Genomic DNA, 21,062 nt, shown 5'->3' on the forward strand with positions numbered 1-21,062 from the left:
TCCAATGACCAGATCCCTTTATTGACAAACAGTCTCTGTTCTGGCATCTCTGTTTGCAGGCTAACGGAAGTGCTAAAAGAGTGGGAGGGGATCATAAAACAACTTCCCCTACTGCCTCTAAAATCCCTGCTTTTTATCCTAGCTCTGCTAAAGGCAGCTCCCAGTCTGCCCCAAACTCAGATGCTACTAATCCAATTAATCCTTCCTCCACCTTATCCCCTTCCTCCTCAACAACCACAAAGTCCTCCATCCCTTCCCCCCTCACCCCTCGCTCTGGCTCCACCCCTTCCTCCTCCCACATCCCCTCCCTGTCTAACGGATCCCTCAAACTCCCCGCACCCCACTCGCACACAGGTAAAGCTCTCTCGTTCTCCTCGCAGACTCCAAACGGTCGAGTGCCCTCCTCCTCTTCCTTCTCCTCCTCCTCCTCCTCCTCCTCCCCCTCCCCTCTGTCGCCCACGCCGTTGGGCCCGGGTGCCAAGAGCATCCGCACCATACACACGCCCAGCTTCACCAGCTATCGGCCACATCACGGCAGCAACGGCAAATCCTGCATCCCAACTGCCACCGCGGCCAAGGACTCCACTTAGCAGCCCTTTAGCTCCTCCTCCAGGTCTGTCTGTCACAGAGAAGGTTCACTTACAGTGAGTCATGTTTAGTTCTTTTTTTTTTTTATTCAGTATTTTTTTTATGCTTGGCCTTTGTATAACAGTGTTGATGCACTTCGTTCCCCTTTTATCACTCATGTGTTTCGTTTGTTGTTGAGTTTATTTGACACTGGCATTTGCACGTCAAGGCTTTCAATTCTTATGGATGGCATTCTTTCTTCCTTTGCAGATATTTTTGAACTTAAAAGTGTAGTTCTTGAAGCGTGTAGTACTGGGTAAATCATTTACAAGTGACGATGTTATCACTCTGGAGTTGGAAGTAGGCCTAGACTTAATTGGAGGCTCTTTGATAGTTTTGAAAATATATTTTTCTTAATAGTGTCGAAGAATAGAAGAAATTGTTGATGCACAATCATGATTATCGTGTACAAAATGGTATTTTATTTTTTAATACAGAAACTGGATAACCATAGTATATTTTGATCTTACTATATTTCTTATGTTGCCAGACATTCAGCATACATTAGCCCTTCTATATGCCTTTTGTGAGTATACTAAATGTGTATTGACCATTAACTGCATCGACTTCTATTTCATCAGGAATATTTTGTCATACAATTATCCATGCACTGCCAATTTCTGTTTCCCCAGGTAGCAAACCGGTTGTATGAGGTATCCAAGTTCTCATTTTAGTAATTATCATTGTGCCTACTTGCCAAAGTCGTTTTATGTCACTTCAAGCCTTTAAGCAATCATTGGACAAAATGTACTTCATGGGGAACTCTACATGCACTCTTTTAGTGTGGTGGTCTTTTCCTTCAGCAGCTTTACTGGAGGTCTATGTCTCTTAAGTTAACTTTTATTGATGTCTAAGTGTATACAGTACTAAAAACACAAGTAATTGATAATACTGTTCGACGATGTGTACATAAATGCTTCTAATAAGAAAATGAGTAGTTTTGTTAACATACCAAAGTTTATTTGTATGCATGCATTTAAAATACTTTAGGAGAGTGTTGTAAAAGAAGAATTACGTTTGCACAAAATAGATTTTGTAAATATTTTGTTTTCTCTCATTTTTGTAAAGCTTTAAACCATAAAGAGCAATGTGGTAAAGAAAGTGTGTTGGAATAAAAACAATAAAGTCTGCATGCTTGTAATGCATTTTTGTTGTTCTTTAATTTCTTTCCTCTATAAATTCTAAGTTATAAATGATAAGGATTTCCAGACGACCTGTGTGTGTGTGTCTTACTTTTGTGTGTCACTGCATGTCATATGTGTGACACAAAGAGGAAGGAAACACAATACTTTTATATCTGGCTGGGCTGTGCTTTGGGGGGGATATCCAAAGAAATTCAACTTATTTGTTTGATTTATACGTTTTATGGGTGAGTAAATATGACAATCTTCTGATGTTAGTTTTTTTTATGGTCTTTTTATTGTTTAGATATATTTAATAGACAAATGTGTACATCCTAGGCCAAATTTGCTAAAGAGCTTGTGCACCATAAATGTCTAAGAAAAGCTCAGAAACTCATGTGATTTTGAATTGTAAAGTGCTTTACACAAAAATACATGCAATGTAAAAATATATAGTATAGGGGGGAACTGTCATGTAGTCACGCGTTATTACAATTTTGCAGTATGGCAAGTTATTAAACAAGTGAAATTTGGAATGGGGTAAGATGGACTTTTCAGTGTTAAGTGAATGATGACATTGATCTTGTTTTGGTAACACAACCTAAACTGCCCCTTTACATTATCCACTTACCCCTTACACCCCTCCTCCACACTGTGTCTGCTTACACTATTCTAATAACCTATGTTGTTAACAGTTACCATTTAATTACATGGCAATCCCCATGTACCTACGTATGTATTATTAGGTATTGCATTGCTACGTATGTAGTTAGTCTACATGGTAGTTAATATAACCTTAATGTAAAGTGTTGCCATTAATTTCATTCCTACATTTAAGTGGATGTACATGAGATGCCTGTCATCTATGTTACAGTGATGATCAAACCATTGGATCTGTTCTGCTTTTTAGTTCTTGCTAAAAATGTACCTGTGGGTGGATGTGAGAGTAAGAGTCTGAATGAGGTCACTGCCTTATTTATGACAACCAGTTCATCCCTGACCAAAAAAGAATCCCAGCACACCACTTAATCCTAGAAGGTGTATCCATTATTCTATAGTACTTTATCTAGTATGTCTTTTTTCCTTTGAAATCACAGGCAAAGAATTCACCTCAAGACCATGAACTACAGTGAAGAAGAGAGACAAAGCCTCTATTCAAGAGGTTCCCACATGGAGAACCTCCTTTTTGCCAGCTTCTACATCCTGGTCTTCATTGTGGCCACGCCCAGCAACACTCTGGCGCTCTGGGCCTTCTTTTGCCGAGGGGGCATGTCGCCATGTCAGATTTTCCTGAGGAACCTAGCCATAGCAGATGTCTCTTACGTCCTTCTTTTGCCCTTACGTATGGTCTACCACCTGTCCGACTGCCACTGGCCCTTCAGCCAGGCCTTGTGTCGTGTGGTGGGCTTCCTGTTTTACCTCAACATGTACTGCAGCCTGTACTTCATGACCTGCATCAGTCTCCATCGCCTCCTCATCGTGGTCATCCAAGTCAGGGCACAGTGGATCAGGAAAACCCTGTTTGCCAAAGTGGTTTCTTTAATTATATGGGTGACTGTCATAGTGTCCACGTGCCCTGTGCTTCTGTCCAAGAAAACTGTGACTGTTGAAATCAACAACGTGACCACATGCAGCCAGCTGTACTTGGAACATACATCTCCTAAAGCGATGGTTTCAACTATAGTTGCGTTTGTTATACCTCTGTTCACTATAGGGGTCAGCTATGTTCTAATTTTAGATAAACTGAGGGCAGTTAAGCAACATGAAAAGAGACAAGTGAGAGATAAGGCAGTCCAGATGATCATTCTTATCATGATTAACTTCGTGGTTGCGTTTGTACCGTACCATGTGATCAGAGTCATCTACATTGAGAAACACAGTCAGACACACATGACAGAATCATCAATTGCCATCCTCGCCAGAATCAATAGAATAGCTTCTGCCATAACTTGTGTGAGTGGAGTTCTAGATCCATTGATGTACTTTTTTCTTTCCAAGACTTATCAAAATATGCTTCTTGAGGTCTTCTGCAAAGACAGTGTAGTTGACCAGCGAACAACTTCCGAAAATAAATAGCAGGGGCGTAAATACATATTTAAATAGGCTAACACAAGCTTTTAAGTTGTCAGTCAAACTAACTTGTATGAAATGCCATGTTACATATAAAATGTTATGTTTTTTGACTGGCATGGGTTTCCGTAGGGAGAATTGTTGTTACCAAGGCAGCCAGGATGAAGCTGAGAAGGTGAGCAGATTCTTTAGCGTTGTGAATAGGAAATAGCTGTAAATTCAATGCATTATTAGTGTCTGGGATGAATTAAATGACAATAGATAAAATAAACACGCTAGCCATAATCTTATGTTGTCGCCATTGCCTCTGGTTTTTGTTTTGGATTGGACATACTAGCAAGCTAGTCTAGCTAGCTACACATCTGACACAGTACAGTACAGTTGAGCTTGGTGCCTAACGTATAGCTAGCTTGTTATCTTGCCGATGTTTTTCTTTCCCTTTCTTTATATTTGTACGACTAGACTAACTTTCAATACATTTCAAGTGTAAATTGTGTGTTTTTGTGACGGCTTAATTTAGTTAGCCTTGCTAGGTGCGCTTAGTAGTGCATTACCGCTACTGTACTTGTGATGCTTTCTAGAAGCAGATGTCAGCAAATTGTTTTTCTGTGTTGGCCTTCATATCATGTTTTGTTGAGTAAACTAAACATTGGGTAACTATTCTTATTTGGTACTAGCTAACGTTTCATTACTTAATCCTTGTGTATAGCGAAAATAAATTGTCATTCGCTTTATCAATGACTTTTCAGCCTTCATGGTTGGGTGCATGACAGATATTTATGTTGTGTGCAAGTAACACTGGTAATAATACTGCTATAACACAAACAATACTACAAGTTACCTGACTTGAATGTGCTGTAGATATGCTTCCTACTTAAGCTAATGGAGATAAAAAACAAAAGACCGTGTGTCTCCATGGTAGCCGACTCGTAGCAGCAGTGGGCGTCCAGAGGGGCTGAGCAGGTTCACTATCCCAGGCTGTTGGAGAAACGGCTCCACAGCCACCACCATGGGCACCGCTTCCTCCCTGGTCACCCCCGGGGAGGTCATCGAAGACGCCTACGGAGGCGAGGGCGGGGAGGCCTGTGAAATCCCCGTCGAGGTCAAGCCCAAAGCGCGGCTCCTACGAAGCTCTTTCCGGCGGGGGCCGCGCGTCATCGGCGCCAGCTTCAAGTCCACGGGCTCGGTGGACCTGGAGTACGCCGCAGAGTACGAGCGGCTCCGCAAGGAGTACGAGATCTTCCGGGTGAGCAAGAACAACGAGATCGCCTCCATGCAGAAGAAGGAAGCCAAGCTAGACGAGGAGAACAAGAGGCTGAGAGCAGAGCTCCAGGTGAGGAGAGGGAAGGACACACAGGGTCTTCACTGACTCACAGTGTCACACCAGAAGCATAGTACTGATATAGGCTATTCTAACTTGAGGGAAGATTGGCATGATTTCTCAAATTGCATTTGGCTTCGACAATATAGTCTTGGAATAATACACAGGCTTTTAGGAAGGGTGTGATCAATGTGTAAAGGCCGAGAGAGAAGTGGCCCTGGAACGATGACTGACATGTCTATTGTCTACAGGCTTTACAGAAAACCTACCAGAAGATTCTGAGGGAGAAGGAGAGTGCACTGGAGGCTAAGTACCAGGCCATGGAAAGAGCTGCAACCTTCGAGCACGACAGGGACAAAGTCAAACGACAGTTCAAGGTCCAGATCCAAACCTGGCTCCCAGATGTCAATCATGCTTTCATCACCCCCAAACCCTGGTGAAAGACCTAATGGCGCCTTTTCCCTTGTTAGATCTTCCGGGAGACTAAAGAGAAGGAGATCCAGGATCTGTTGAGAGCCAAGAGGGATCTGGAGGCCAAGCTGCAGCAGCTGCAGGCGCAGGGCATCCAGGTGTACGACCCGGATGACTCGGATTCTGATGACAATCGGACCGCGGTCACAGGTAAAGAAGGACTCAAACTCGACATCTAGGCAATTACACCTTTCCCGTTAAGAGTTTAATGTATGCACTCAACAGCATAGCATCTGGAATATGTCTTGTTTTGGTTCTACCCAAAGCTGCAGGGACTCAGTGTGAGTACTGGGGTGGTGGTGTTCTGGGTAGTGAGCCCTCTATGGGCAGCATGATGCAACTACAGCAGACGTTCAGAGGGCCGGAGTTTGCCCACAGTCTGATCGATGTGGAGGGCCCGTTCGCCAATGTAAGCAGAGGTAAGCACCATAGTCATTGAAGTCATCCCTGTGCTTTTGTTGTTGTTCATGTAAAAGTATATTTGGATATCTTTGCGTAGTTTCTTTGAGTAGCTGTAGGCTTACAGGGTATTTTCCGTGTGTGTGTGTGTGTGTCAGACGACTGGGATGCGGCGGTGGCCAGCCTGCTCCAGGTGTCTCCTCACGTGTCGCAGGCCTTGTGGAGCAACACGGTGCGCTGCTATCTGATCTGCACCCAGGAGACCAAGGCCGAGCTGGATACCTTCACCCGGGTACGGCCACACACAGCACCACCTTCACCCCCTGTGGTCACCCCCCTCCTGCTGACTCTTTACTGCTGGTTACCAGTGATCTGTCTGTATCTTCTCTCTTCTTGGTGTGTGTTATTCTCCATCCTCATCCTCCTCTTCTTCTTCTTCCTCCTCCTCCTCCCCAGAGGTACACGCCCCTGCTCCGCAGGCTGTGCGAGGGGCTCGGCCATTTCTACCTCAACGTGTGTTTCCCCGAGGACAGCGCCGGCGCCTTCGCCCCAGAGCGCCGGCTGGAGATCGAGAGGAGCTCCTTTTGCCTGCTCCTCCTCAAGTCCACCATCTCCAGGTCTCTCTCTCTTTAGACCAAATTACCAAGGGAACAAAGGCGGTCTGGAATCGTTTGAGATAGCGTGTTTGTCTCGCGTATCTCTGAAGGATCAAACTCTGCAGTCGTTTTGTGGTACAAATCTGTTTAGCTCTTGTTTGTAAAATCACAGCTTCTTTCAAATGTGTGTGTGTGTGTCTCTTTAAGCTCGGCGGCCGAGGATGCGGAGGAGGCCTTTGTGAAGAGCCCGGACGGCCGTCCCCTGGTGCTGTACCTCAGGACCCTGGAGACCCAGGCTCTCTCTGGCCCCACCAGACAGCTGCTGGAGCGGGTCAACGCTGCCGACAAGGCTGCCAAGGTCAAGGTGTGGACCGGGCCCTGCAGAAATACAATACAGGGTTTCATCAATGTCCTATATATATCTATAAAGGCGGTTTGACCATTTTAATAAGGAGGGTTTAATAAGGAGGATATTGTCATCGATGTTAGTACTGTGCCTAAGCAAAGATTGTTTTTGTCACCTCACCACAGGTAGTGGACCACAGTGGCTCTGCAGAGGAGGGAGCAGCTTTGATTTATGCACAACTTGAGAAAGTCATCAAACAGGTAGAATCTCTGAACACTCTTATCTTTTTTGCTAAATATGAAGTAACCAAGTGCACGGTTCAATTCCTGTTTTGTAACGGATGATTATTAGTAGTGAATGTCCTGCTAGTATAGTACTATACATCTTTGTGTCTCTCATTCTTTCGTGTTGTCCATCTCTCCCTCTATTTCTCGTTCTCTCTCTTCTTCTTCTTCTGTCTGCTGTCAGGAGCTGCTGGGTGTGGAGGGTGGGGAGGGGGACTGTAAGGATTCTGGGATGGAGGAGGGTGGAGAGGAGGACTCTGGAGACGTGCTGTGGGACCTGCATGACGAGCAGGAGCAGAACGAGGCCTACCAGCAGGCTTGCAGCGCTGCCTCTCAGCTGGGCTTCCAGAAGGTACCGCCTCTCCACTGGCCCTCCTCCTCGTCTCTCTCTCTCTCTTTTGGCATCTGTCCTTCTCCTGCTCGTCTGTTCTTCTCCATGGCATTACCTTCGTCTGTCTAGCTCCTCTCACACTGCAATCTTTTCTTTCTCCAAATCTCCTTTTTTCTTTCTTTTTTTCTCCTCCCATCGCTCTTTTCATTTCTCTCCACCACCATGTCTTTTCCCCTCCACTTTCACATCTCATTCTTTCTTCTTCTCCTTCAGCTTCACCTTTCGATTTCTCTTCTAAATCCACAAAGTCTGCCATGTGGTCTTTGGTAAGTGAGTGAGCAAAGTAATTGTGCTGGGATTGGAGAAAGCCCTTTGCTTATTTAAACATCCTATAATGTATGTGTGTGTGTGTGTGTGTGTGTGTGTGTGTGTGTGTGTGTGTGTGTGTGTGTGTGTGCGCGCTGCCAGTACATAGAGCGCCTGAACGACATGGTGGCGGCCCCTCCCCCCACCCCGCCCCTGCTGGTGTCTGGGGGGCCGGGCTCAGGCAAGTCCCTGCTCCTGTCCAGATGGTGAGGACCAGGCCTAACACCAACCCTCTCCATCACAACCACACTCCTCTAGTGCTTTACACTAGCCTGACATGTCCACACCCTGAAGGGGGTAGCATCACTTCATTATTCTTTAGAGGAAACATTCAATTATTATATATATTTTTTTTAATCATGTTTACTGGTGTTTTGCCCTCTGTGTGTTGCCACTTACACACTTGTGTCTGAGGTTTGTACGGTGTGTTAAGGCCGCCTGTGTGTGTGTGTGTGTGGTGCAGGGTGGAGCTCCAGCAGAAGCAGTCCCCCAATACACTGTTTCTCTACCACTTTGTGGGGCGGCCCCTGTCCACCAGTTCAGAGCCAGTTCTCATCATTAAACGCCTCACTGTCAAGGTGAGAATAACCTGCATTTCCCCACTCCCATCTCCCCCTAACCCTAACCCTCCCATCTCCACCTAACCCTAACCCTCCCATCTCCCCCTAACCCTAACCCTCCCATCTCCACCTAACCCTAACCCTCCCATCTCCACCTAACCCTTACTCTCCCATCTCCACCTAACCCTAACCCTCCCATCTCCAGCTAACCCTAACCCTCCCATCTCCACCTAACCCTAACCCTCCCATCTCCACCTAACCCTAACCCTCCCATCTCCCCCTAACCCTAACCCTCCCATCTCCACCTAACCCTAACCCTCCCATCTCCAGCTAACCCTAACCCTCCCATCTCCACCTAACCCTAACCCTCCCATCTCCCCCTAACCCTAACCCTCCCATCTCCCCCTAACCCTAACCCTCCCATCTCCCCCTAACCCTAACCCTCCCATCTCCCCCTAACCCTAACCCTCCCATCTCCCCCTAACCCTAACCCTCCCATCTCCACCTAACCCTAACCCTCCCATCTCCACCTAACCCTAACCCTCCCATCTCCCCCTAACCCTAACCCTCCCATCTCCACCTAACCCTAACCCTCCCATCTCCACCTAACCCTAACCCTCCCATCTCCACCTAACCCTAACCCTCCCATCTCCCCCTAACCCTAACCCTCCCATCTCCCCCTAACCCTCCCATCTCCACCTAACCCTAACCCTCCCATCTCCCCCTAACCCTAACCCTCCCATCTCCACCTAACCCTAACCCTCCCATCTCCACCTAACCCTAACCCTCCCATCTCCCAGAGGGGATTAAGAAAATCTTGTTTTTCTTGAATCAGTTTGTGTGCTTTGAGTATCAGTATTGAGAGTTGAGAGGTGTGTGTGTTGTCCCTTTAGCTCCTGCAGCACTTCTGGACCATCTCAGGTCTGTCGATGGAGCCCAGTAAGATCCTGGAGGAGTTTCCTCGCTGGCTGGAGAGGCTGTCAGCCCGTCACCAAGGCAACATCATCATCATCATCGACTCCATCGACCAGATCCAGGTTTCTACTGGAAGCACTTGAATAGAACTTTCCCTGCGTTCGATATCATTCATTACTGGGGCCCAGCATCCATGAGCTCCCATTAGATGGACACGTGTGTGTGGGTGTGAATATAAACCTGACTTTTAGATCATGGCTGTTTGTTTTGCGCGTGGGGGTCACCAGCAGGCGGAGAGGAACATGAAGTGGCTGATCGACCCGCTGCCCGTCAACGTCCGAGTGGTGGTGTCTGTCAACGTGGAGACCTGCCCTCAGGCCTGGAGGTGGACGAGCGCCTGGACACACACACACTCACACACACACGTGTGCATGGGCCATGTTCATGAGATCATTATCTTCATTGTATTTTTCAAATGTATTCATCAAACACAACACACTCACACACAGACTAAATAGTGGGAATATGATTCTCAGGCCATATTTAGGCCTGCGGGCCACCCTGTACAGTCGACGTTGAAAGTCTATGGCTTTAATCTTAAGTCATGGTGAATTTCTGACGTGTGTGTGTGTGTGTGGCTAGACTGTGGCCCACCCTTCACCTGGACCCCCTCAACCCCAGAGAGGTGAGGAGCGTGATCGACGCAGAGTGTCTGGCCACGGGCGTCAAACTCACCAAAGACCAGGTCAGACTGAGCCCCTCTCCTCAGTCCCAACCCTGCCACACTTCCTGTCATCAAATGTCCAGCCAAGAGGAACCCTCCTGTCTCACTCCAGTGGATCACAAGTCTGTCTGTGTGTGTGTCTGTGTGTGCCTGTGTGTGTCTCTACCAGGAGAAGAAGCTGGAGAGACACTGTCGCTCTGCCTCCACCTGTAACGCCCTCTACGTCACCCTCCTGGCCAGGATGCTGACAGGGTGAGAGGCGGCCGGCCGCGTGCACGTTTGTGTGCTTCAGCCGTGCGCTTTGTGCTCAAAGACAATGTTTATGTCCTACCACGGCCTGTGTGCGTGTGCATATATATATGTGTGTGTGTTTGTGTGTCACCTCCAGATCCCCCTGGTTGCTAGACAAGACTCTGGAACAGTGTCTGCAGTGCCAGGACACCATGTCACTGTACATCCTCTGCCTCAAGGTGGCGCTAGACTCCCTCAGCACAGACAGGGAGAGACACATCATGAGAGAGGTGAAACCCCCCCCCCCCCCACACACACACACACACACACTGTCCTCCACTCACGCATTGACTGAAATGCCGGTGTATACTGTAGTTCCACATGGCTTTTCTTTTGGAGCAAGCCGATGGTCGATGCTCTGAGAACACTTGGGATGGTTTTCGTGCTCTGTGTTTTAAAGTGTCCGTGTGGGCGTGTCCTCTCCCCAGATGCTGTGCCTGGTGTGCGCCAGCCACAACGGCGTGAGCGAGTCGGAGGTGCTGGACGTGTTCCCCGAGCTGCGCATGGCGGCCCTGTCCTCCCTGCTGCGCCGCCTCCAGGGGCTCTGCGTCCTGGCCTTCAGCTGTGGGCTGCTCCGCTTCCAGCACCTGCAGGTGCCTCCCCCCCCCCCCCCCCCCCCCCCACGGCCCACATGTCACCTTGAACCCCCTGTTCTGTTGGGATCCACACACACGTGTGGAATGGGTTCGTCTAGGGCTTGCTTCTTCCACAAACTCTGTGCCAGTATTTTGTCAAATATAAACGGCTTGGCAAGGATCATTTGGTCTATTGATTTCCGACCAATTCACTGATTTGAATTAGAATCACTCATGGACCTTCTTAAAGAAGTCTTTGTATTTGCAATTTAAAAGTATATTTTGGGGTCAGTCGGCTTTTTGTGTTCACGTGTGTGCGAGAATGATCCGAACCTTCAACGGTCGACCTTCACATTTGTCTCTCGTCATTCCCTCCACTGATGTGTGTGTGTGTGTTGCAGGCTTGGGAAGCGGTGAGACTGGAGTTCATGAATGGGGGGACCTCCTCAGCGACCTACAGAGAGAAGCTCATCCACTACTTCAGCCAGCAGCTCGGGTCTGTAAAACCACCACACAGGAACCCAACAACCCACCCTCACCCTGCTGACGGTAAACCAATGCAAGGTGACTGAATGCTTATTGGGAGAGGTGTGTGTGTGTGGGTGTGTGTGTGTGCGTGTGCAGAGAGGACAGGGTGACGTGGCGTGTCGCTGACGAGCTGCCCTGGCTGCTTCAGCAGCAGGAGGACAGGAGCAAGCTGCAGCTCAGTCTGCTCAACCTGTTTGTGTCCCAGAACCTGTACAAGAGGTCAGTACCGCAAGCAGCACCCCCTGCTGAGGGCCGTGCCCTGGGAGAGACCTACGGGAGCACCACAGACTAGAGAAGATCTGGAGACACCTGGAGCTGCTGGAGGCCAGGGATTTGTTTGACATGGATATTGTCTTAAATTGATTTGATTGAAATGTTGTTGGTTTTTGTTGTCTATTTGTTGCGGCAGTATAAAAGTGCAATACAGAGATTAAAGTAGTCCACAGAAACGTTGAATCCTAGAGAATATCTATACATTTGATACATTTAGATAGGCCTCCCCTAGAGAGATGTACAGTTGTTTACAGACACTAAGGTGACTAAGGAATGCGTATGAGTGTATTTCCCCCCCCCCCCCCCCTTCCAGGGGTCATTTCTCGGAGCTGCTGGCCTACTGGCAGTACGTGGGCAAGGACAAGAGCTCGATGGCCAGCGAGTACTTTGACTCCCTGAAGCAGTACGAGAAGAGCTGTGAGGACGAGGAGAGCATGACGAGGCTGGCCAGCCTGTACGAGACGCTGGGACGCTTCCTCAAAGACCTGGGCCTGCCCAGCCAGGTACCACAGCACCCTCCCCTGGAGGCAAAAGCCCTAGGCACCCCGTGCTGTGTTTGACATGAATACCGTCTTAAATACGTTTTGCCTTCTGTATTTGTGAGGCAGTATGAAAAGTGCAGTGTTGAGATGTTTTCGTTTTCCTCGTTTCATTTCATCCTTTCCTAAAGCACTAGAGTGTGGCATTGTATGTCACACTTGCATTTGTCCCTCCCCTCCCACCCAGGCGGTGGCCCCTCTGCAGCGCTCCCTGGAGATCCGGGAGACGGCGCTGGACCCGGACCACCCCAGCGTGGCCGGCTCGCTGCACCAGCTGGCCGGCGTGTACGTGCAGTGGAGGAAGTACGGCAACGCGGAGCAGCTGTACAAGCAGGCGCTGGAGATCAGCGAGAACGCCTACGGGGCCGAGCACGCCTGCGTGGCCCGCGAGCTCGACGCCCTCGCCATGCTCTACCAGAAGCAGAACAAGTGAGGAGGGGGGGTGCGCTGCGGGACACGCGATGGGGGAAACGTCCAACGTAGGCAGGATGGGGGGTGGTCCCGAGGACCAGGACGGAGAGAGGCTGGCCTAGGCCCTAGGCCTAGGGTTAGGACCACGGTGCTGTTGCGACAAATGCTTTTTTTTGATTGGAGCGTGTGTCTGCAGGTATGAGCAAGCAGAGAAGCTGAGGAAGAGGTCTGTGAGGATCCGACAGAAGACTGCCAGACAGAAGGGACATTTGGTGAGAGAGAGAGAGAGAGAGAGAGAGAGAGAGAGAGAGAGAGAGAGAGAGAGACTGAGAGAGAGAGACAGAGAGAGACAGTCAGTAAGTGTGAGAGCGAAGGTAACTCCTTCTCTCTCTGTCTGCGGTCTCCAGTACGGCTTCTCTCTTCTGAGGAGGAGGGCTCTGCAGTTGGAGGAGCTGACTCTGGGCAAGGACACAGCCGACTCTTCAAAGACACTCAACGAACTGGGGGTCCTGTACTACCTCCAGAACAACCTGGAGTAAGACCCTACACCCCCCCCCCCCACACACACACACACACACACACACACACACACACACACAAGGAATTCCAACATGAACAGATCCAAATCTTTGACTCCGTTGTCATTTGTCTGTGTTGTCGCTGCAGGGCTGCCAAGGTGTTTCTGTCTCGCTCCCTGGAGATGCGTCAGCGCGTGCTGGGCCCCGACCACCCGGACTGCGCCCAGTCGCTCAACAACCTGGCGGCGCTGCACACGGAGCGCCGCGAGTACGAGGCTGCCGAGGAGCTGTACGAGAGAGCCCTGGACATCCGCAAGAGGGCCCTGGCCCCAGACCACCCGTCCCTGGCCTACACCCTCAAACACCTGGCCATGCTCTACAAGCGCAGGGTGGGGCTCGGGGGGGGGGCACGTTAGCGCCCGTGCGCGGAGCCGGGTGGAAGGGTTAGCTGCTGGTGGGAGATGGGATATTGAGCGTTTGTCCTCTGTGTGTGTGTGTGTGTGTGTGTGTGTGTGTGTGTGTGTGTGTGTGTTTCCAGGGGAGGCTGGAGAAGGCCGTACCACTGTACGAGCTGGCTCTGGAGATCAGAGAGAAGAGCTTTGGTCCCAAACATCCCAGCGTGGCCACCGCTCTGGTCAACCTGGCCGTGCTCTACTGCCAGCTGGTGGGTAGGGCCTCGGCACCACTACACACACACACACACACACACACACACACACACACACACACACACACACACACACACACACACACAGTAACAGATGCTTGTTCTGACCTGTGTGTGTGTGTCTCAGAAGAAGCATGGGGAGGCCCTGCCCCTGTATGAGCGGGCTCTGAAAGTGTATGAAGACAGTCTGGGGCGCTCTCACCCCCGCGTCGGAGAGACCCTCAAGAACCTGGCCGTGCTGAGGTGAGGCCCCACACACACACCCCACCCGCACATGTACACAACACACATACACGCCACACACCCCACCCGCACATGTACACAACACACATACACCACACACCCCACAGACACAGACACATACACTGCACATACACACACTGACTAAAGTAAGATGACAAATACTGCCTCGGCAACTCCCCCACTACTGCCTGTCTTTGTTCCTCCCCCTCCTCCTCTTCCTCAGCTATGAGGAAGGTGACTTTGAGAAAGCAGCGGAGCTCTACAAGCGCGCCATGGAGATCAAGGAGGCGGAGCCTTCTCTGGTGTGTGGAAAGGCGCCGTCTCGCCATTCGTCCAGCGGGGACACGTTCAGCCTGCGAGGGCCCGCCCCCCTTCCCCACAACCCCAGGTGATCCCGCCCATGGGCTCGACCCAAGCCCCCCCCCTCCCCTCCTCAACACACAATATGAGAATACACTGGGGAAAGGCCCTATCGCAATTCTCTGCGATTCCCCCTCCCTTCCACACCGTCCACTGGAACAGCATCTCTTGACGTCACATGATTGGACAGATAGAAGCATGAGCTGTCCTGTGCATTTCAAGCCAATCTCGTTATAGCTTATCTGGGGTTTTCACCAGAAGGAGGGATGAAGGCGTGTGTTGTCCCTCCCGGGCCTCCATCCACACCCTCAGAAGCAGGATCAACCATCTGCGGATCCAAAGGGAACGTTCCTCACGACTCCATGCTGCTTTTTCTCTTCTTCAATGCCGTGGTCCACTGTACTGTAACTGCCATTCTAGATACGAAGTACGCTTTATTGATTATCTGTGAACTATGCCTATATTATCGTGAAAACCTATATGTCAGACATATTTATAAATGTATCGTTAAATGTATCGTCGCTGAAATAATGTGAAAAGGACGTCAGCCAACGTTAGCCCTTCCCAGGGCCTCTACGACTCAGGTTGAGTTGGTGTTTTCCTGACCTTGCCAAACCCACGATACATCTCTGATGTTCCTGTGGCTCTGGGATGCTTCATTGACGAGTCCTCTGTCTTGGTGTGATTCATAGGAGACGGCAGGTTATGGAGACCTCAGGTATTTTCCATCTTTCAAATTATGCAAACAAATGCCGTGTCCACGTACCTGAGGTTAGGTTAGTACGTTTCAGTTTCAAGTTGCTTTTCTTTCCACATGCACCACTTGGATATGGACCAGCTCAGTATTTATGCATAGGGAATATACCACCCCACAGGGGACCTCAAACATAGAAAACATCATTGCAATCCAGTAGTTAGTAATGTAGCCTATTGACCCTACATTCAGTTATGCAAGTATAACGAGAGGCCTTTTATCCGAGCCCACCTAATGAGATACTTGTTAAGAAAATAACAAGTGTTATCTATGCCATTACAGGGTCCTAGCACAGTGTTAACTAGCACATAAGAACTAAACACTGTGTTTAGCCTGCTAGCGATGAGCTAGACTGATTATGATGCCAAATTTTAGAAACATGTTTTTTAAACATGTTTGTTAAGTCCTGCCAGTTGAATTATTACCGTTTCACTGTCAGTGACCCACAATTCCACTGTGTTACTGCAAGACAGAACTGACTTACCTAAAAACATACTTCTTCACAGTTTGAATTATTTGTAATTTGTAGTAATCAGTGAATGCTGGATTTGAACCCAGTCTGTTACGGTAATGCCCCAACTTTTAGAGCATGCACACTAACCCGGTGAGCTAACAGGGGAGACCTGCTTTCTTCTGGTTTCTGACGCACCAACTCTGTAGGTTGTTACAACTAGATCAATGTCAAATTTTAACATTTGAGTGGGGATTATTATGATCCCTGATAGCTCAGTGGTTAAGGATGTGGGCTACTGTGTGAGGGGTCTTGTGTTAAAATATGGCTGAAGGATCTTCTTACAGCTAATTTTTATTTATTTTAATTTTTATCTTATAAATAAAACTCTACTTATAAATAAAACTGTTGAAAGCAAAATGTATTTCGAGAGTCTTGGTTGAGCCTTTCCTGGTGGGACAGTTGGGTACCTGGAAGGACAGTTGGGCGAGGGAATCTGGACAGTCGGGGAGTGCGCTGCAGTTACAGGGATCTGGGCCCACGGATGTGTTTGGCACTACGCTCTGTGCTGGATTTGAACCCAGGTCATTGTGATTTAGGCCCTTGTTCTCAACCCACTACACCACAGGGTCCCTTTCCCATATGCTTGGACATAATATTACTTAACTGATATCAGTTAAATTAATTATTATTGAGGGAGATTTGAGCCAGGGGTACCGTGTTTGTCAGTAGACTCGGTACACATGCTTACCCACTGAGCCATAGAGGGTTCCTGCCAAGTTACTTTCTACAAGACAGTGTAATTGCCCTTATGGCACTACTAAATGCCAATGTACATTTTGTTTCTGCTAATGCCAAGTTATAAAACAGAATACTCCTGCTAATCATACTTACAAAACAGGTGAAAGTTTGCTAAAGGATTTCTAAGAACACGTTCCCGAAATTGTGACGAAAAGTAGACTTTTCTTGAATAGACTTATTTATTTCTGCAACACGGTTAAATATTAAACAAAAATGTGCAGCTTACCGTCTATTTGGGTGGGGAATCTTTTGGTGCCTCAAACCTTTAATCAAATTTCGATTCAATATGCTTACATAAAATAAAAATAAAAATTTATTTTCTAAATCTGTGAAATGATGTGAATAGCTAGAAGATTTTATCTATTTTTTCCCCACCCCTAGTATTTGGGGACAGAAGTATCAGATTACACACACGGAGATGTCATCTTCACAAACATAATAAATAATCAGCTTCTGGAAAAGCTAACAGCCCCACAACCGAGGCAGTAACATCAGCAAATACATCGTAAATGAAGACCAAGTAAAAAGCAGATGAACCCAAAAAGGTATAATGGAGTACTGTTGAGCTATATAACAGAAGTCTACTCCAATCTCTGCATAGTACAAAGGTTGGTGTCTTGACTTTAGTTCTTCTGCAGTATGAATACATTCCATAACTCGATTTCAGGGTCTTGTGTGGGATAATATCCTTGTTGAATACATTTGTATTATTTGATCATGCCAGACTGATAAGTGTATAGTGAGTTAATGAGTTCTTTAACACAAATGTATTCAACTGAAATCTTCCCCGTTTGACTAAACCTTAGCACAGCAACACTGACCAATATAAAACAATAGGAAAAAGGGGAAAGGAACTATCTAGGCTGAAATAAACACACCCGCAATCCTCACTTTTTGAACAAAGCAGTTCTGCGCAATAATAACACTAATATTGTTCAAATTTAGCTAGGACCCCTTAATCTGCGATCCCTATGCTCTAACCACTGAGCTCTACCCTCCTGCCATTGTACAGAGACAACAGAACCAGACCTGGGGTCCAATCAATGATCACATGTTCAGCTGGATGGACTTCATCACAGCTTTCATTTCAGGGGCAAGGATGTTTCATTAAATCAATCACACAATGTCCTCAATTATATATCCACCCGTTGACAGGGACAGACATGTGACCCAGCTAACCCTTAAACAAGCACACACACACGCTCACCTGCACTCCAGACAGCACCTGGCACACAGAAATCAATATGATTAGAAATGTCAAGCTGCTATTGCTTGTGAGAGTAATGACATACAATGTGAGTACAGACAGGTGCAGACAGGTGACACGTAGATCTTGGTATTGAAACGCGCTGTCCGACGAGAGGTCGTCTTCACCAAAAGTCCTCATCCTGTGCCAACGTGCCGAGTGTGCGTCTATGAGGTCCACCGCCACCAGGCCACTTTCATCCGGTCCCAGACGGCGTCCATGGAGTCGAAGGCGGGCCGGACGTCCAGGATGGAGAACTCGTAGGTGTCCTTGTTGATGTCGCCGTCGTAGTAGTCGATAACGTAGCGCACCTCCTTCCCACAGCGATCCACAATCCAGTCGTGGCGGTCGAAAGGTAACTCATATCTACGACCAAGTGGGGGGGGGACATACAATCAAAAGGTGCTTGGGAGATCTTAAAAACATTCAGTTCCAAAATGACGTTACCTGTACTGTCAATAAAAGTATTTTTACTCTGAGTATTTACAAGGGAAAACACTTTGATATAAAGGGACATACTTTGATCTTCCTTTTTCTACAGTCCCTGACCATGTGACTATCTACTGACAGCACATGAAAGGGTTGACAATGTTTGTGGAGGGGCCTCACCCCATCCAGTGACGCATGCGAGCTCTCGGGGAGAACTCCTTGGCTTTGCCTCCGAATCTCTTCAGGGAGGGGCCACAAGGACATTCCCTGCAAGGAATGAGACACAGGTTAGGGAGCGAATCATATGAAGAATTAATCATTCATAATATGGGAAATACAATTTGATAAATGACGGTATGGACTTAGTCAGATAGAGTTATCCAGCTCCTCTATATCTGAATAGATGAAAGCAGCAGACAGACTTATTTGCCACTCTGCCTCTACGTGCTAATCCCCTCAGGTGTTAGTGCATAGGGAGGGGTGGTGGGGTGCAGCCACTGTCCACAGGAGTGGAGTCTTACTGGGCATGAAGGGCCTCCCACTTGAGGATCTCCTGCCAGGCCTGCTCGTTGTTCTGGTTGTGGATCTTGATGATGTTTGACATGTCCTGAGGACCTAGGTCATCCTCTCTCCAGCGCCACCTGCAGGAGAAATAGGCAATGAAATTCCTGACTCTGGAAAAATACTGTTATATTATTACACCTAAGGAGGTGTAATAAAAGGAGGATTCAAAACGGTTCTGTCATGAGGCCGTTACTGTGAACCAGGCCAACCCACCTGCTTTTACCATCTTGATCGAGATGGTAAAATCTAGCTGTCAAAATCTGAAAGTTACAATTCTGAGCAGTTTTCCTACTGTCACTACGACCCAGACTTACCCCTTGCGCAGCATGGCGTTCCAGAACATCTGTTCAGAGGGGTAGACCCAGTTCTTCTCCGACCCGGCGCGGGGTATCTTAGACTCCTGCCTGGCCTGGGGCAGGGCGAAGGGCTGGTCTGGGGCTGGTATCTGGTTAGGAGGGGGCATCTGCCACACACAAACCATGGCAGACATAAGAACTAAGTACTTTATTGGATTTCTGCAACCTTAAGTGGATTTGAACTTTAAAAGAAAATGATTGTGTTATACGTCATGGTTTGTGTGTGTTGGTTAAGATTACTCTTTCACTTCTAGAAGCACTACTTTCCAGCATGTCCAGATGAGGGTCAACTGCAGAAGACACGCGTTTTCGGACTGTCCCACATGTGTTGTGTGACCTACCATGTTGGTGGGGTCGATGTCACTCTTGGCGCCGGCCGCGGCCCTCATAGGACACTCCACAAACTCATAGGCCCTGTCCTGGTGAGGCGGGACTGCTGGAGCTGCAGGCTGCTTCTCCGCTGCGGCCTGGTGCATGGGGCTCTCTGCAGGGGGCGCCACTGAGGGAGGTGGAACAACCTGGTCAGTCTGAGCTCAGTTGTGTTCAATGAGATGAGAGTGAAGAGGTACAAGGGGAAAGGAAGGAGGACGTAATAGGGAAAGACCACACCGCTTTTTTTTCAGAACATAGTTCCGTGTGAACAGACAAACCATTCAGCTCGATGTTGTATTGAGCTGTCTCTCACCTTTGACGGTCTCCTGGTGCATGGGGCAGCCCTGGGGAGGGGCGACCCCCACGCTGAAAGAAGGGGGCACCATCACAGCCTCCGCCTGGACGGTGGGTGTTGGACTAGACATATTGGCTCCCATCCTGACCTGCCAGCCTTGTCCAAGCTAAACACCAGTGACAGAAAGACATTTAGCCAAGCCAGTTGGACTACTGGTATTACAAAGTACGAGGTCATACCTAGCCAAATAGATTGTTAATAGAATCGTTATTATGTAGCTATGGCAGTCTCACCATTTGTATACATTAGTGTGCGTCCCGATTGCGCTTTTATTGTTTTGTGAAAAGTTCATAAAATATTAATATGGCCTATACAATAGAAATTAATAAAGCGTGGTAACAGCGTGTAAACTGCTCTTACCATGCTCAAACTACAAATATCTTAATTTCGGTTTCTTCTTTAAAATTGACAGGGGGGGCAATGTTTATAAGAGTAATGTAACACCAGCGCGCTAGCTAGATAGCCACATTGTCATTGTATGGGAAAAATGAGTTAGCTATTTAGCTACATCAGAGTCTAGCTAAGTTTGGCAATTTATATATCATTATCAAGTTTTTAATATACGGACAGTAAACACAGATCACAATTGTCCCAGAAACTGTAGAGCTATCCTCTCAAGTTACATTTCAATGTCTAAGACAATGAATACTGGCAGGCCGACTAGTAGTTAACAAGCTTATAACTTTATTGGCTGAAACTAAGCCATAGTTTGCTGATTCGTAGCTAATTAGCTGGCTGGACACCCGTGCTGCCTTGATTAAGGTTGCGAGCGACAACCAATGAAATACATACAGATATAAATACACCGTCCCCCCATAAGCTAGATAGATACCATACTATTAGCTACTTAATTCAAAATTGTGTAATCATACATCCACCTTCAAGCGTTAGCTTGAAGACGATCGAGCTAGCTGGCATTAACCATCATTTAATTCAATCGGGTTATCTAATACAGGACAATACAAACTATCATATAATTTACTAGATGTACGTTGCTCCTATTACAGCAAAACAAGATGTATAACAAAAAGTAACACCAAATAAACTGACCTTAACTTAGAAATCACCAGAGCTTCACTGCTTCCCCAATGTCAACGTGCAGGACACTTCCCACAGTGCACTGCACAGGGGTTAGTTACGTATTGACGTTTAGTACGTAACTTATGACGGAAACGTTTTCGCTTTACACACAGCATAA

General features: G+C 47.8%; 3 protein-coding genes across 14 annotated transcripts in view; 2 read left to right on the top strand and 1 right to left on the bottom strand.

Moving 5' to 3' along the window:
* The window catches only part of si:ch211-285f17.1 (sickle tail protein), a 99,347-nt gene extending 97,579 nt beyond the window's left edge, over window positions 1–1,768 (top strand). For 10 of the 11 annotated variants that reach the window (XM_047023367.1, XM_047023370.1, XM_047023361.1 and 7 more), the window contains one exon: window positions 60–1,768. In XM_047023367.1, coding sequence (XP_046879323.1) covers window positions 60–590 — 531 coding nt within the window. In that variant the 3' untranslated portion in view covers window positions 591–1,768. The remainder of the gene's footprint in view (window positions 1–59) is intronic. The other variant, XM_047023366.1, reaches the window with a different exon arrangement.
* A 2,156-nt stretch (window positions 1,769–3,924) lies between these two features.
* nphp3 (nephronophthisis 3) lies at window positions 3,925–17,373 on the top strand. Of its 2 annotated transcripts, none has more exons than XM_047023372.1 (28): window positions 3,925–3,993; window positions 4,680–5,151; window positions 5,391–5,516; window positions 5,610–5,760; window positions 5,877–6,029; window positions 6,168–6,301; window positions 6,466–6,626; window positions 6,813–6,969; window positions 7,137–7,211; window positions 7,420–7,587; window positions 8,035–8,138; window positions 8,396–8,510; window positions 9,386–9,529; window positions 9,695–9,792; window positions 10,050–10,152; window positions 10,301–10,383; window positions 10,520–10,652; window positions 10,851–11,015; window positions 11,399–11,493; window positions 11,622–11,744; window positions 12,112–12,301; window positions 12,525–12,766; window positions 12,945–13,020; window positions 13,156–13,283; window positions 13,415–13,655; window positions 13,805–13,930; window positions 14,061–14,176; window positions 14,400–17,373. In XM_047023372.1, exons 2-28 carry the CDS (start codon window positions 4,828–4,830, stop codon window positions 14,566–14,568), a joined length of 3,900 nt encoding a protein of 1,299 aa, XP_046879328.1. In that variant the 5' UTR covers window positions 3,925–3,993; window positions 4,680–4,827; the 3' UTR covers window positions 14,569–17,373. The 2 variants fall into 2 exon arrangements, with proteins under 2 accessions (XP_046879328.1, XP_046879327.1); XM_047023371.1 differs by having other exon boundaries at window positions 3,927–3,993; window positions 4,741–5,151.
* Window positions 16,700–21,018, bottom strand: LOC124469883 (holocytochrome c-type synthase-like). The gene is made up of 7 exons (XM_047023383.1): window positions 20,915–21,018; window positions 19,823–19,970; window positions 19,479–19,636; window positions 19,096–19,244; window positions 18,739–18,858; window positions 18,398–18,484; window positions 16,700–18,154 (listed from the first exon to the last, which is right to left on the bottom strand). Exons 2-7 carry the CDS (start codon window positions 19,944–19,946, stop codon window positions 17,956–17,958), a joined length of 837 nt encoding a protein of 278 aa, XP_046879339.1. The 5' UTR covers window positions 19,947–19,970; window positions 20,915–21,018; the 3' UTR covers window positions 16,700–17,955.
* Window positions 21,019–21,062: the final 44 nt, after the last annotated feature.

This window comes from Hypomesus transpacificus, chromosome 8 (assembly GCF_021917145.1).
Source record: "Hypomesus transpacificus isolate Combined female chromosome 8, fHypTra1, whole genome shotgun sequence".
Classification (NCBI taxonomy): domain Eukaryota; kingdom Metazoa; phylum Chordata; class Actinopteri; order Osmeriformes; family Osmeridae; genus Hypomesus; species Hypomesus transpacificus.

Bases quoted from the DNA above. Each gene is read 5' to 3' on its own strand.
- nphp3 (XM_047023371.1), top strand. From the start codon at position 3,937: ATGGGTTTCCGTAGGGAGAATTGTTGTTACCAAGGCAGCCAGGATGAA. The intron at 9,793-10,049 runs GTGGACGAGCGC...GTGTGTGGCTAG, and splicing joins ACCTGCCCTCAGGCCTGGAG to ACTGTGGCCCACCCTTCACC. The intron at 11,494-11,621 runs GTCTGTAAAACC...GTGCGTGTGCAG, and splicing joins TACTTCAGCCAGCAGCTCGG to AGAGGACAGGGTGACGTGGC.
- LOC124469883 (XM_047023383.1), bottom strand. From the start codon at position 19,946: ATGGGAGCCAATATGTCTAGTCCAACACCCACCGTCCAGGCGGAGGCT. The intron at 19,245-19,478 runs GTAGGTCACACA...TGTGTGTGGCAG, and splicing joins ACATCGACCCCACCAACATG to ATGCCCCCTCCTAACCAGAT. The intron at 18,859-19,095 runs GTAAGTCTGGGT...TTTCTCCTGCAG, and splicing joins AACGCCATGCTGCGCAAGGG to GTGGCGCTGGAGAGAGGATG.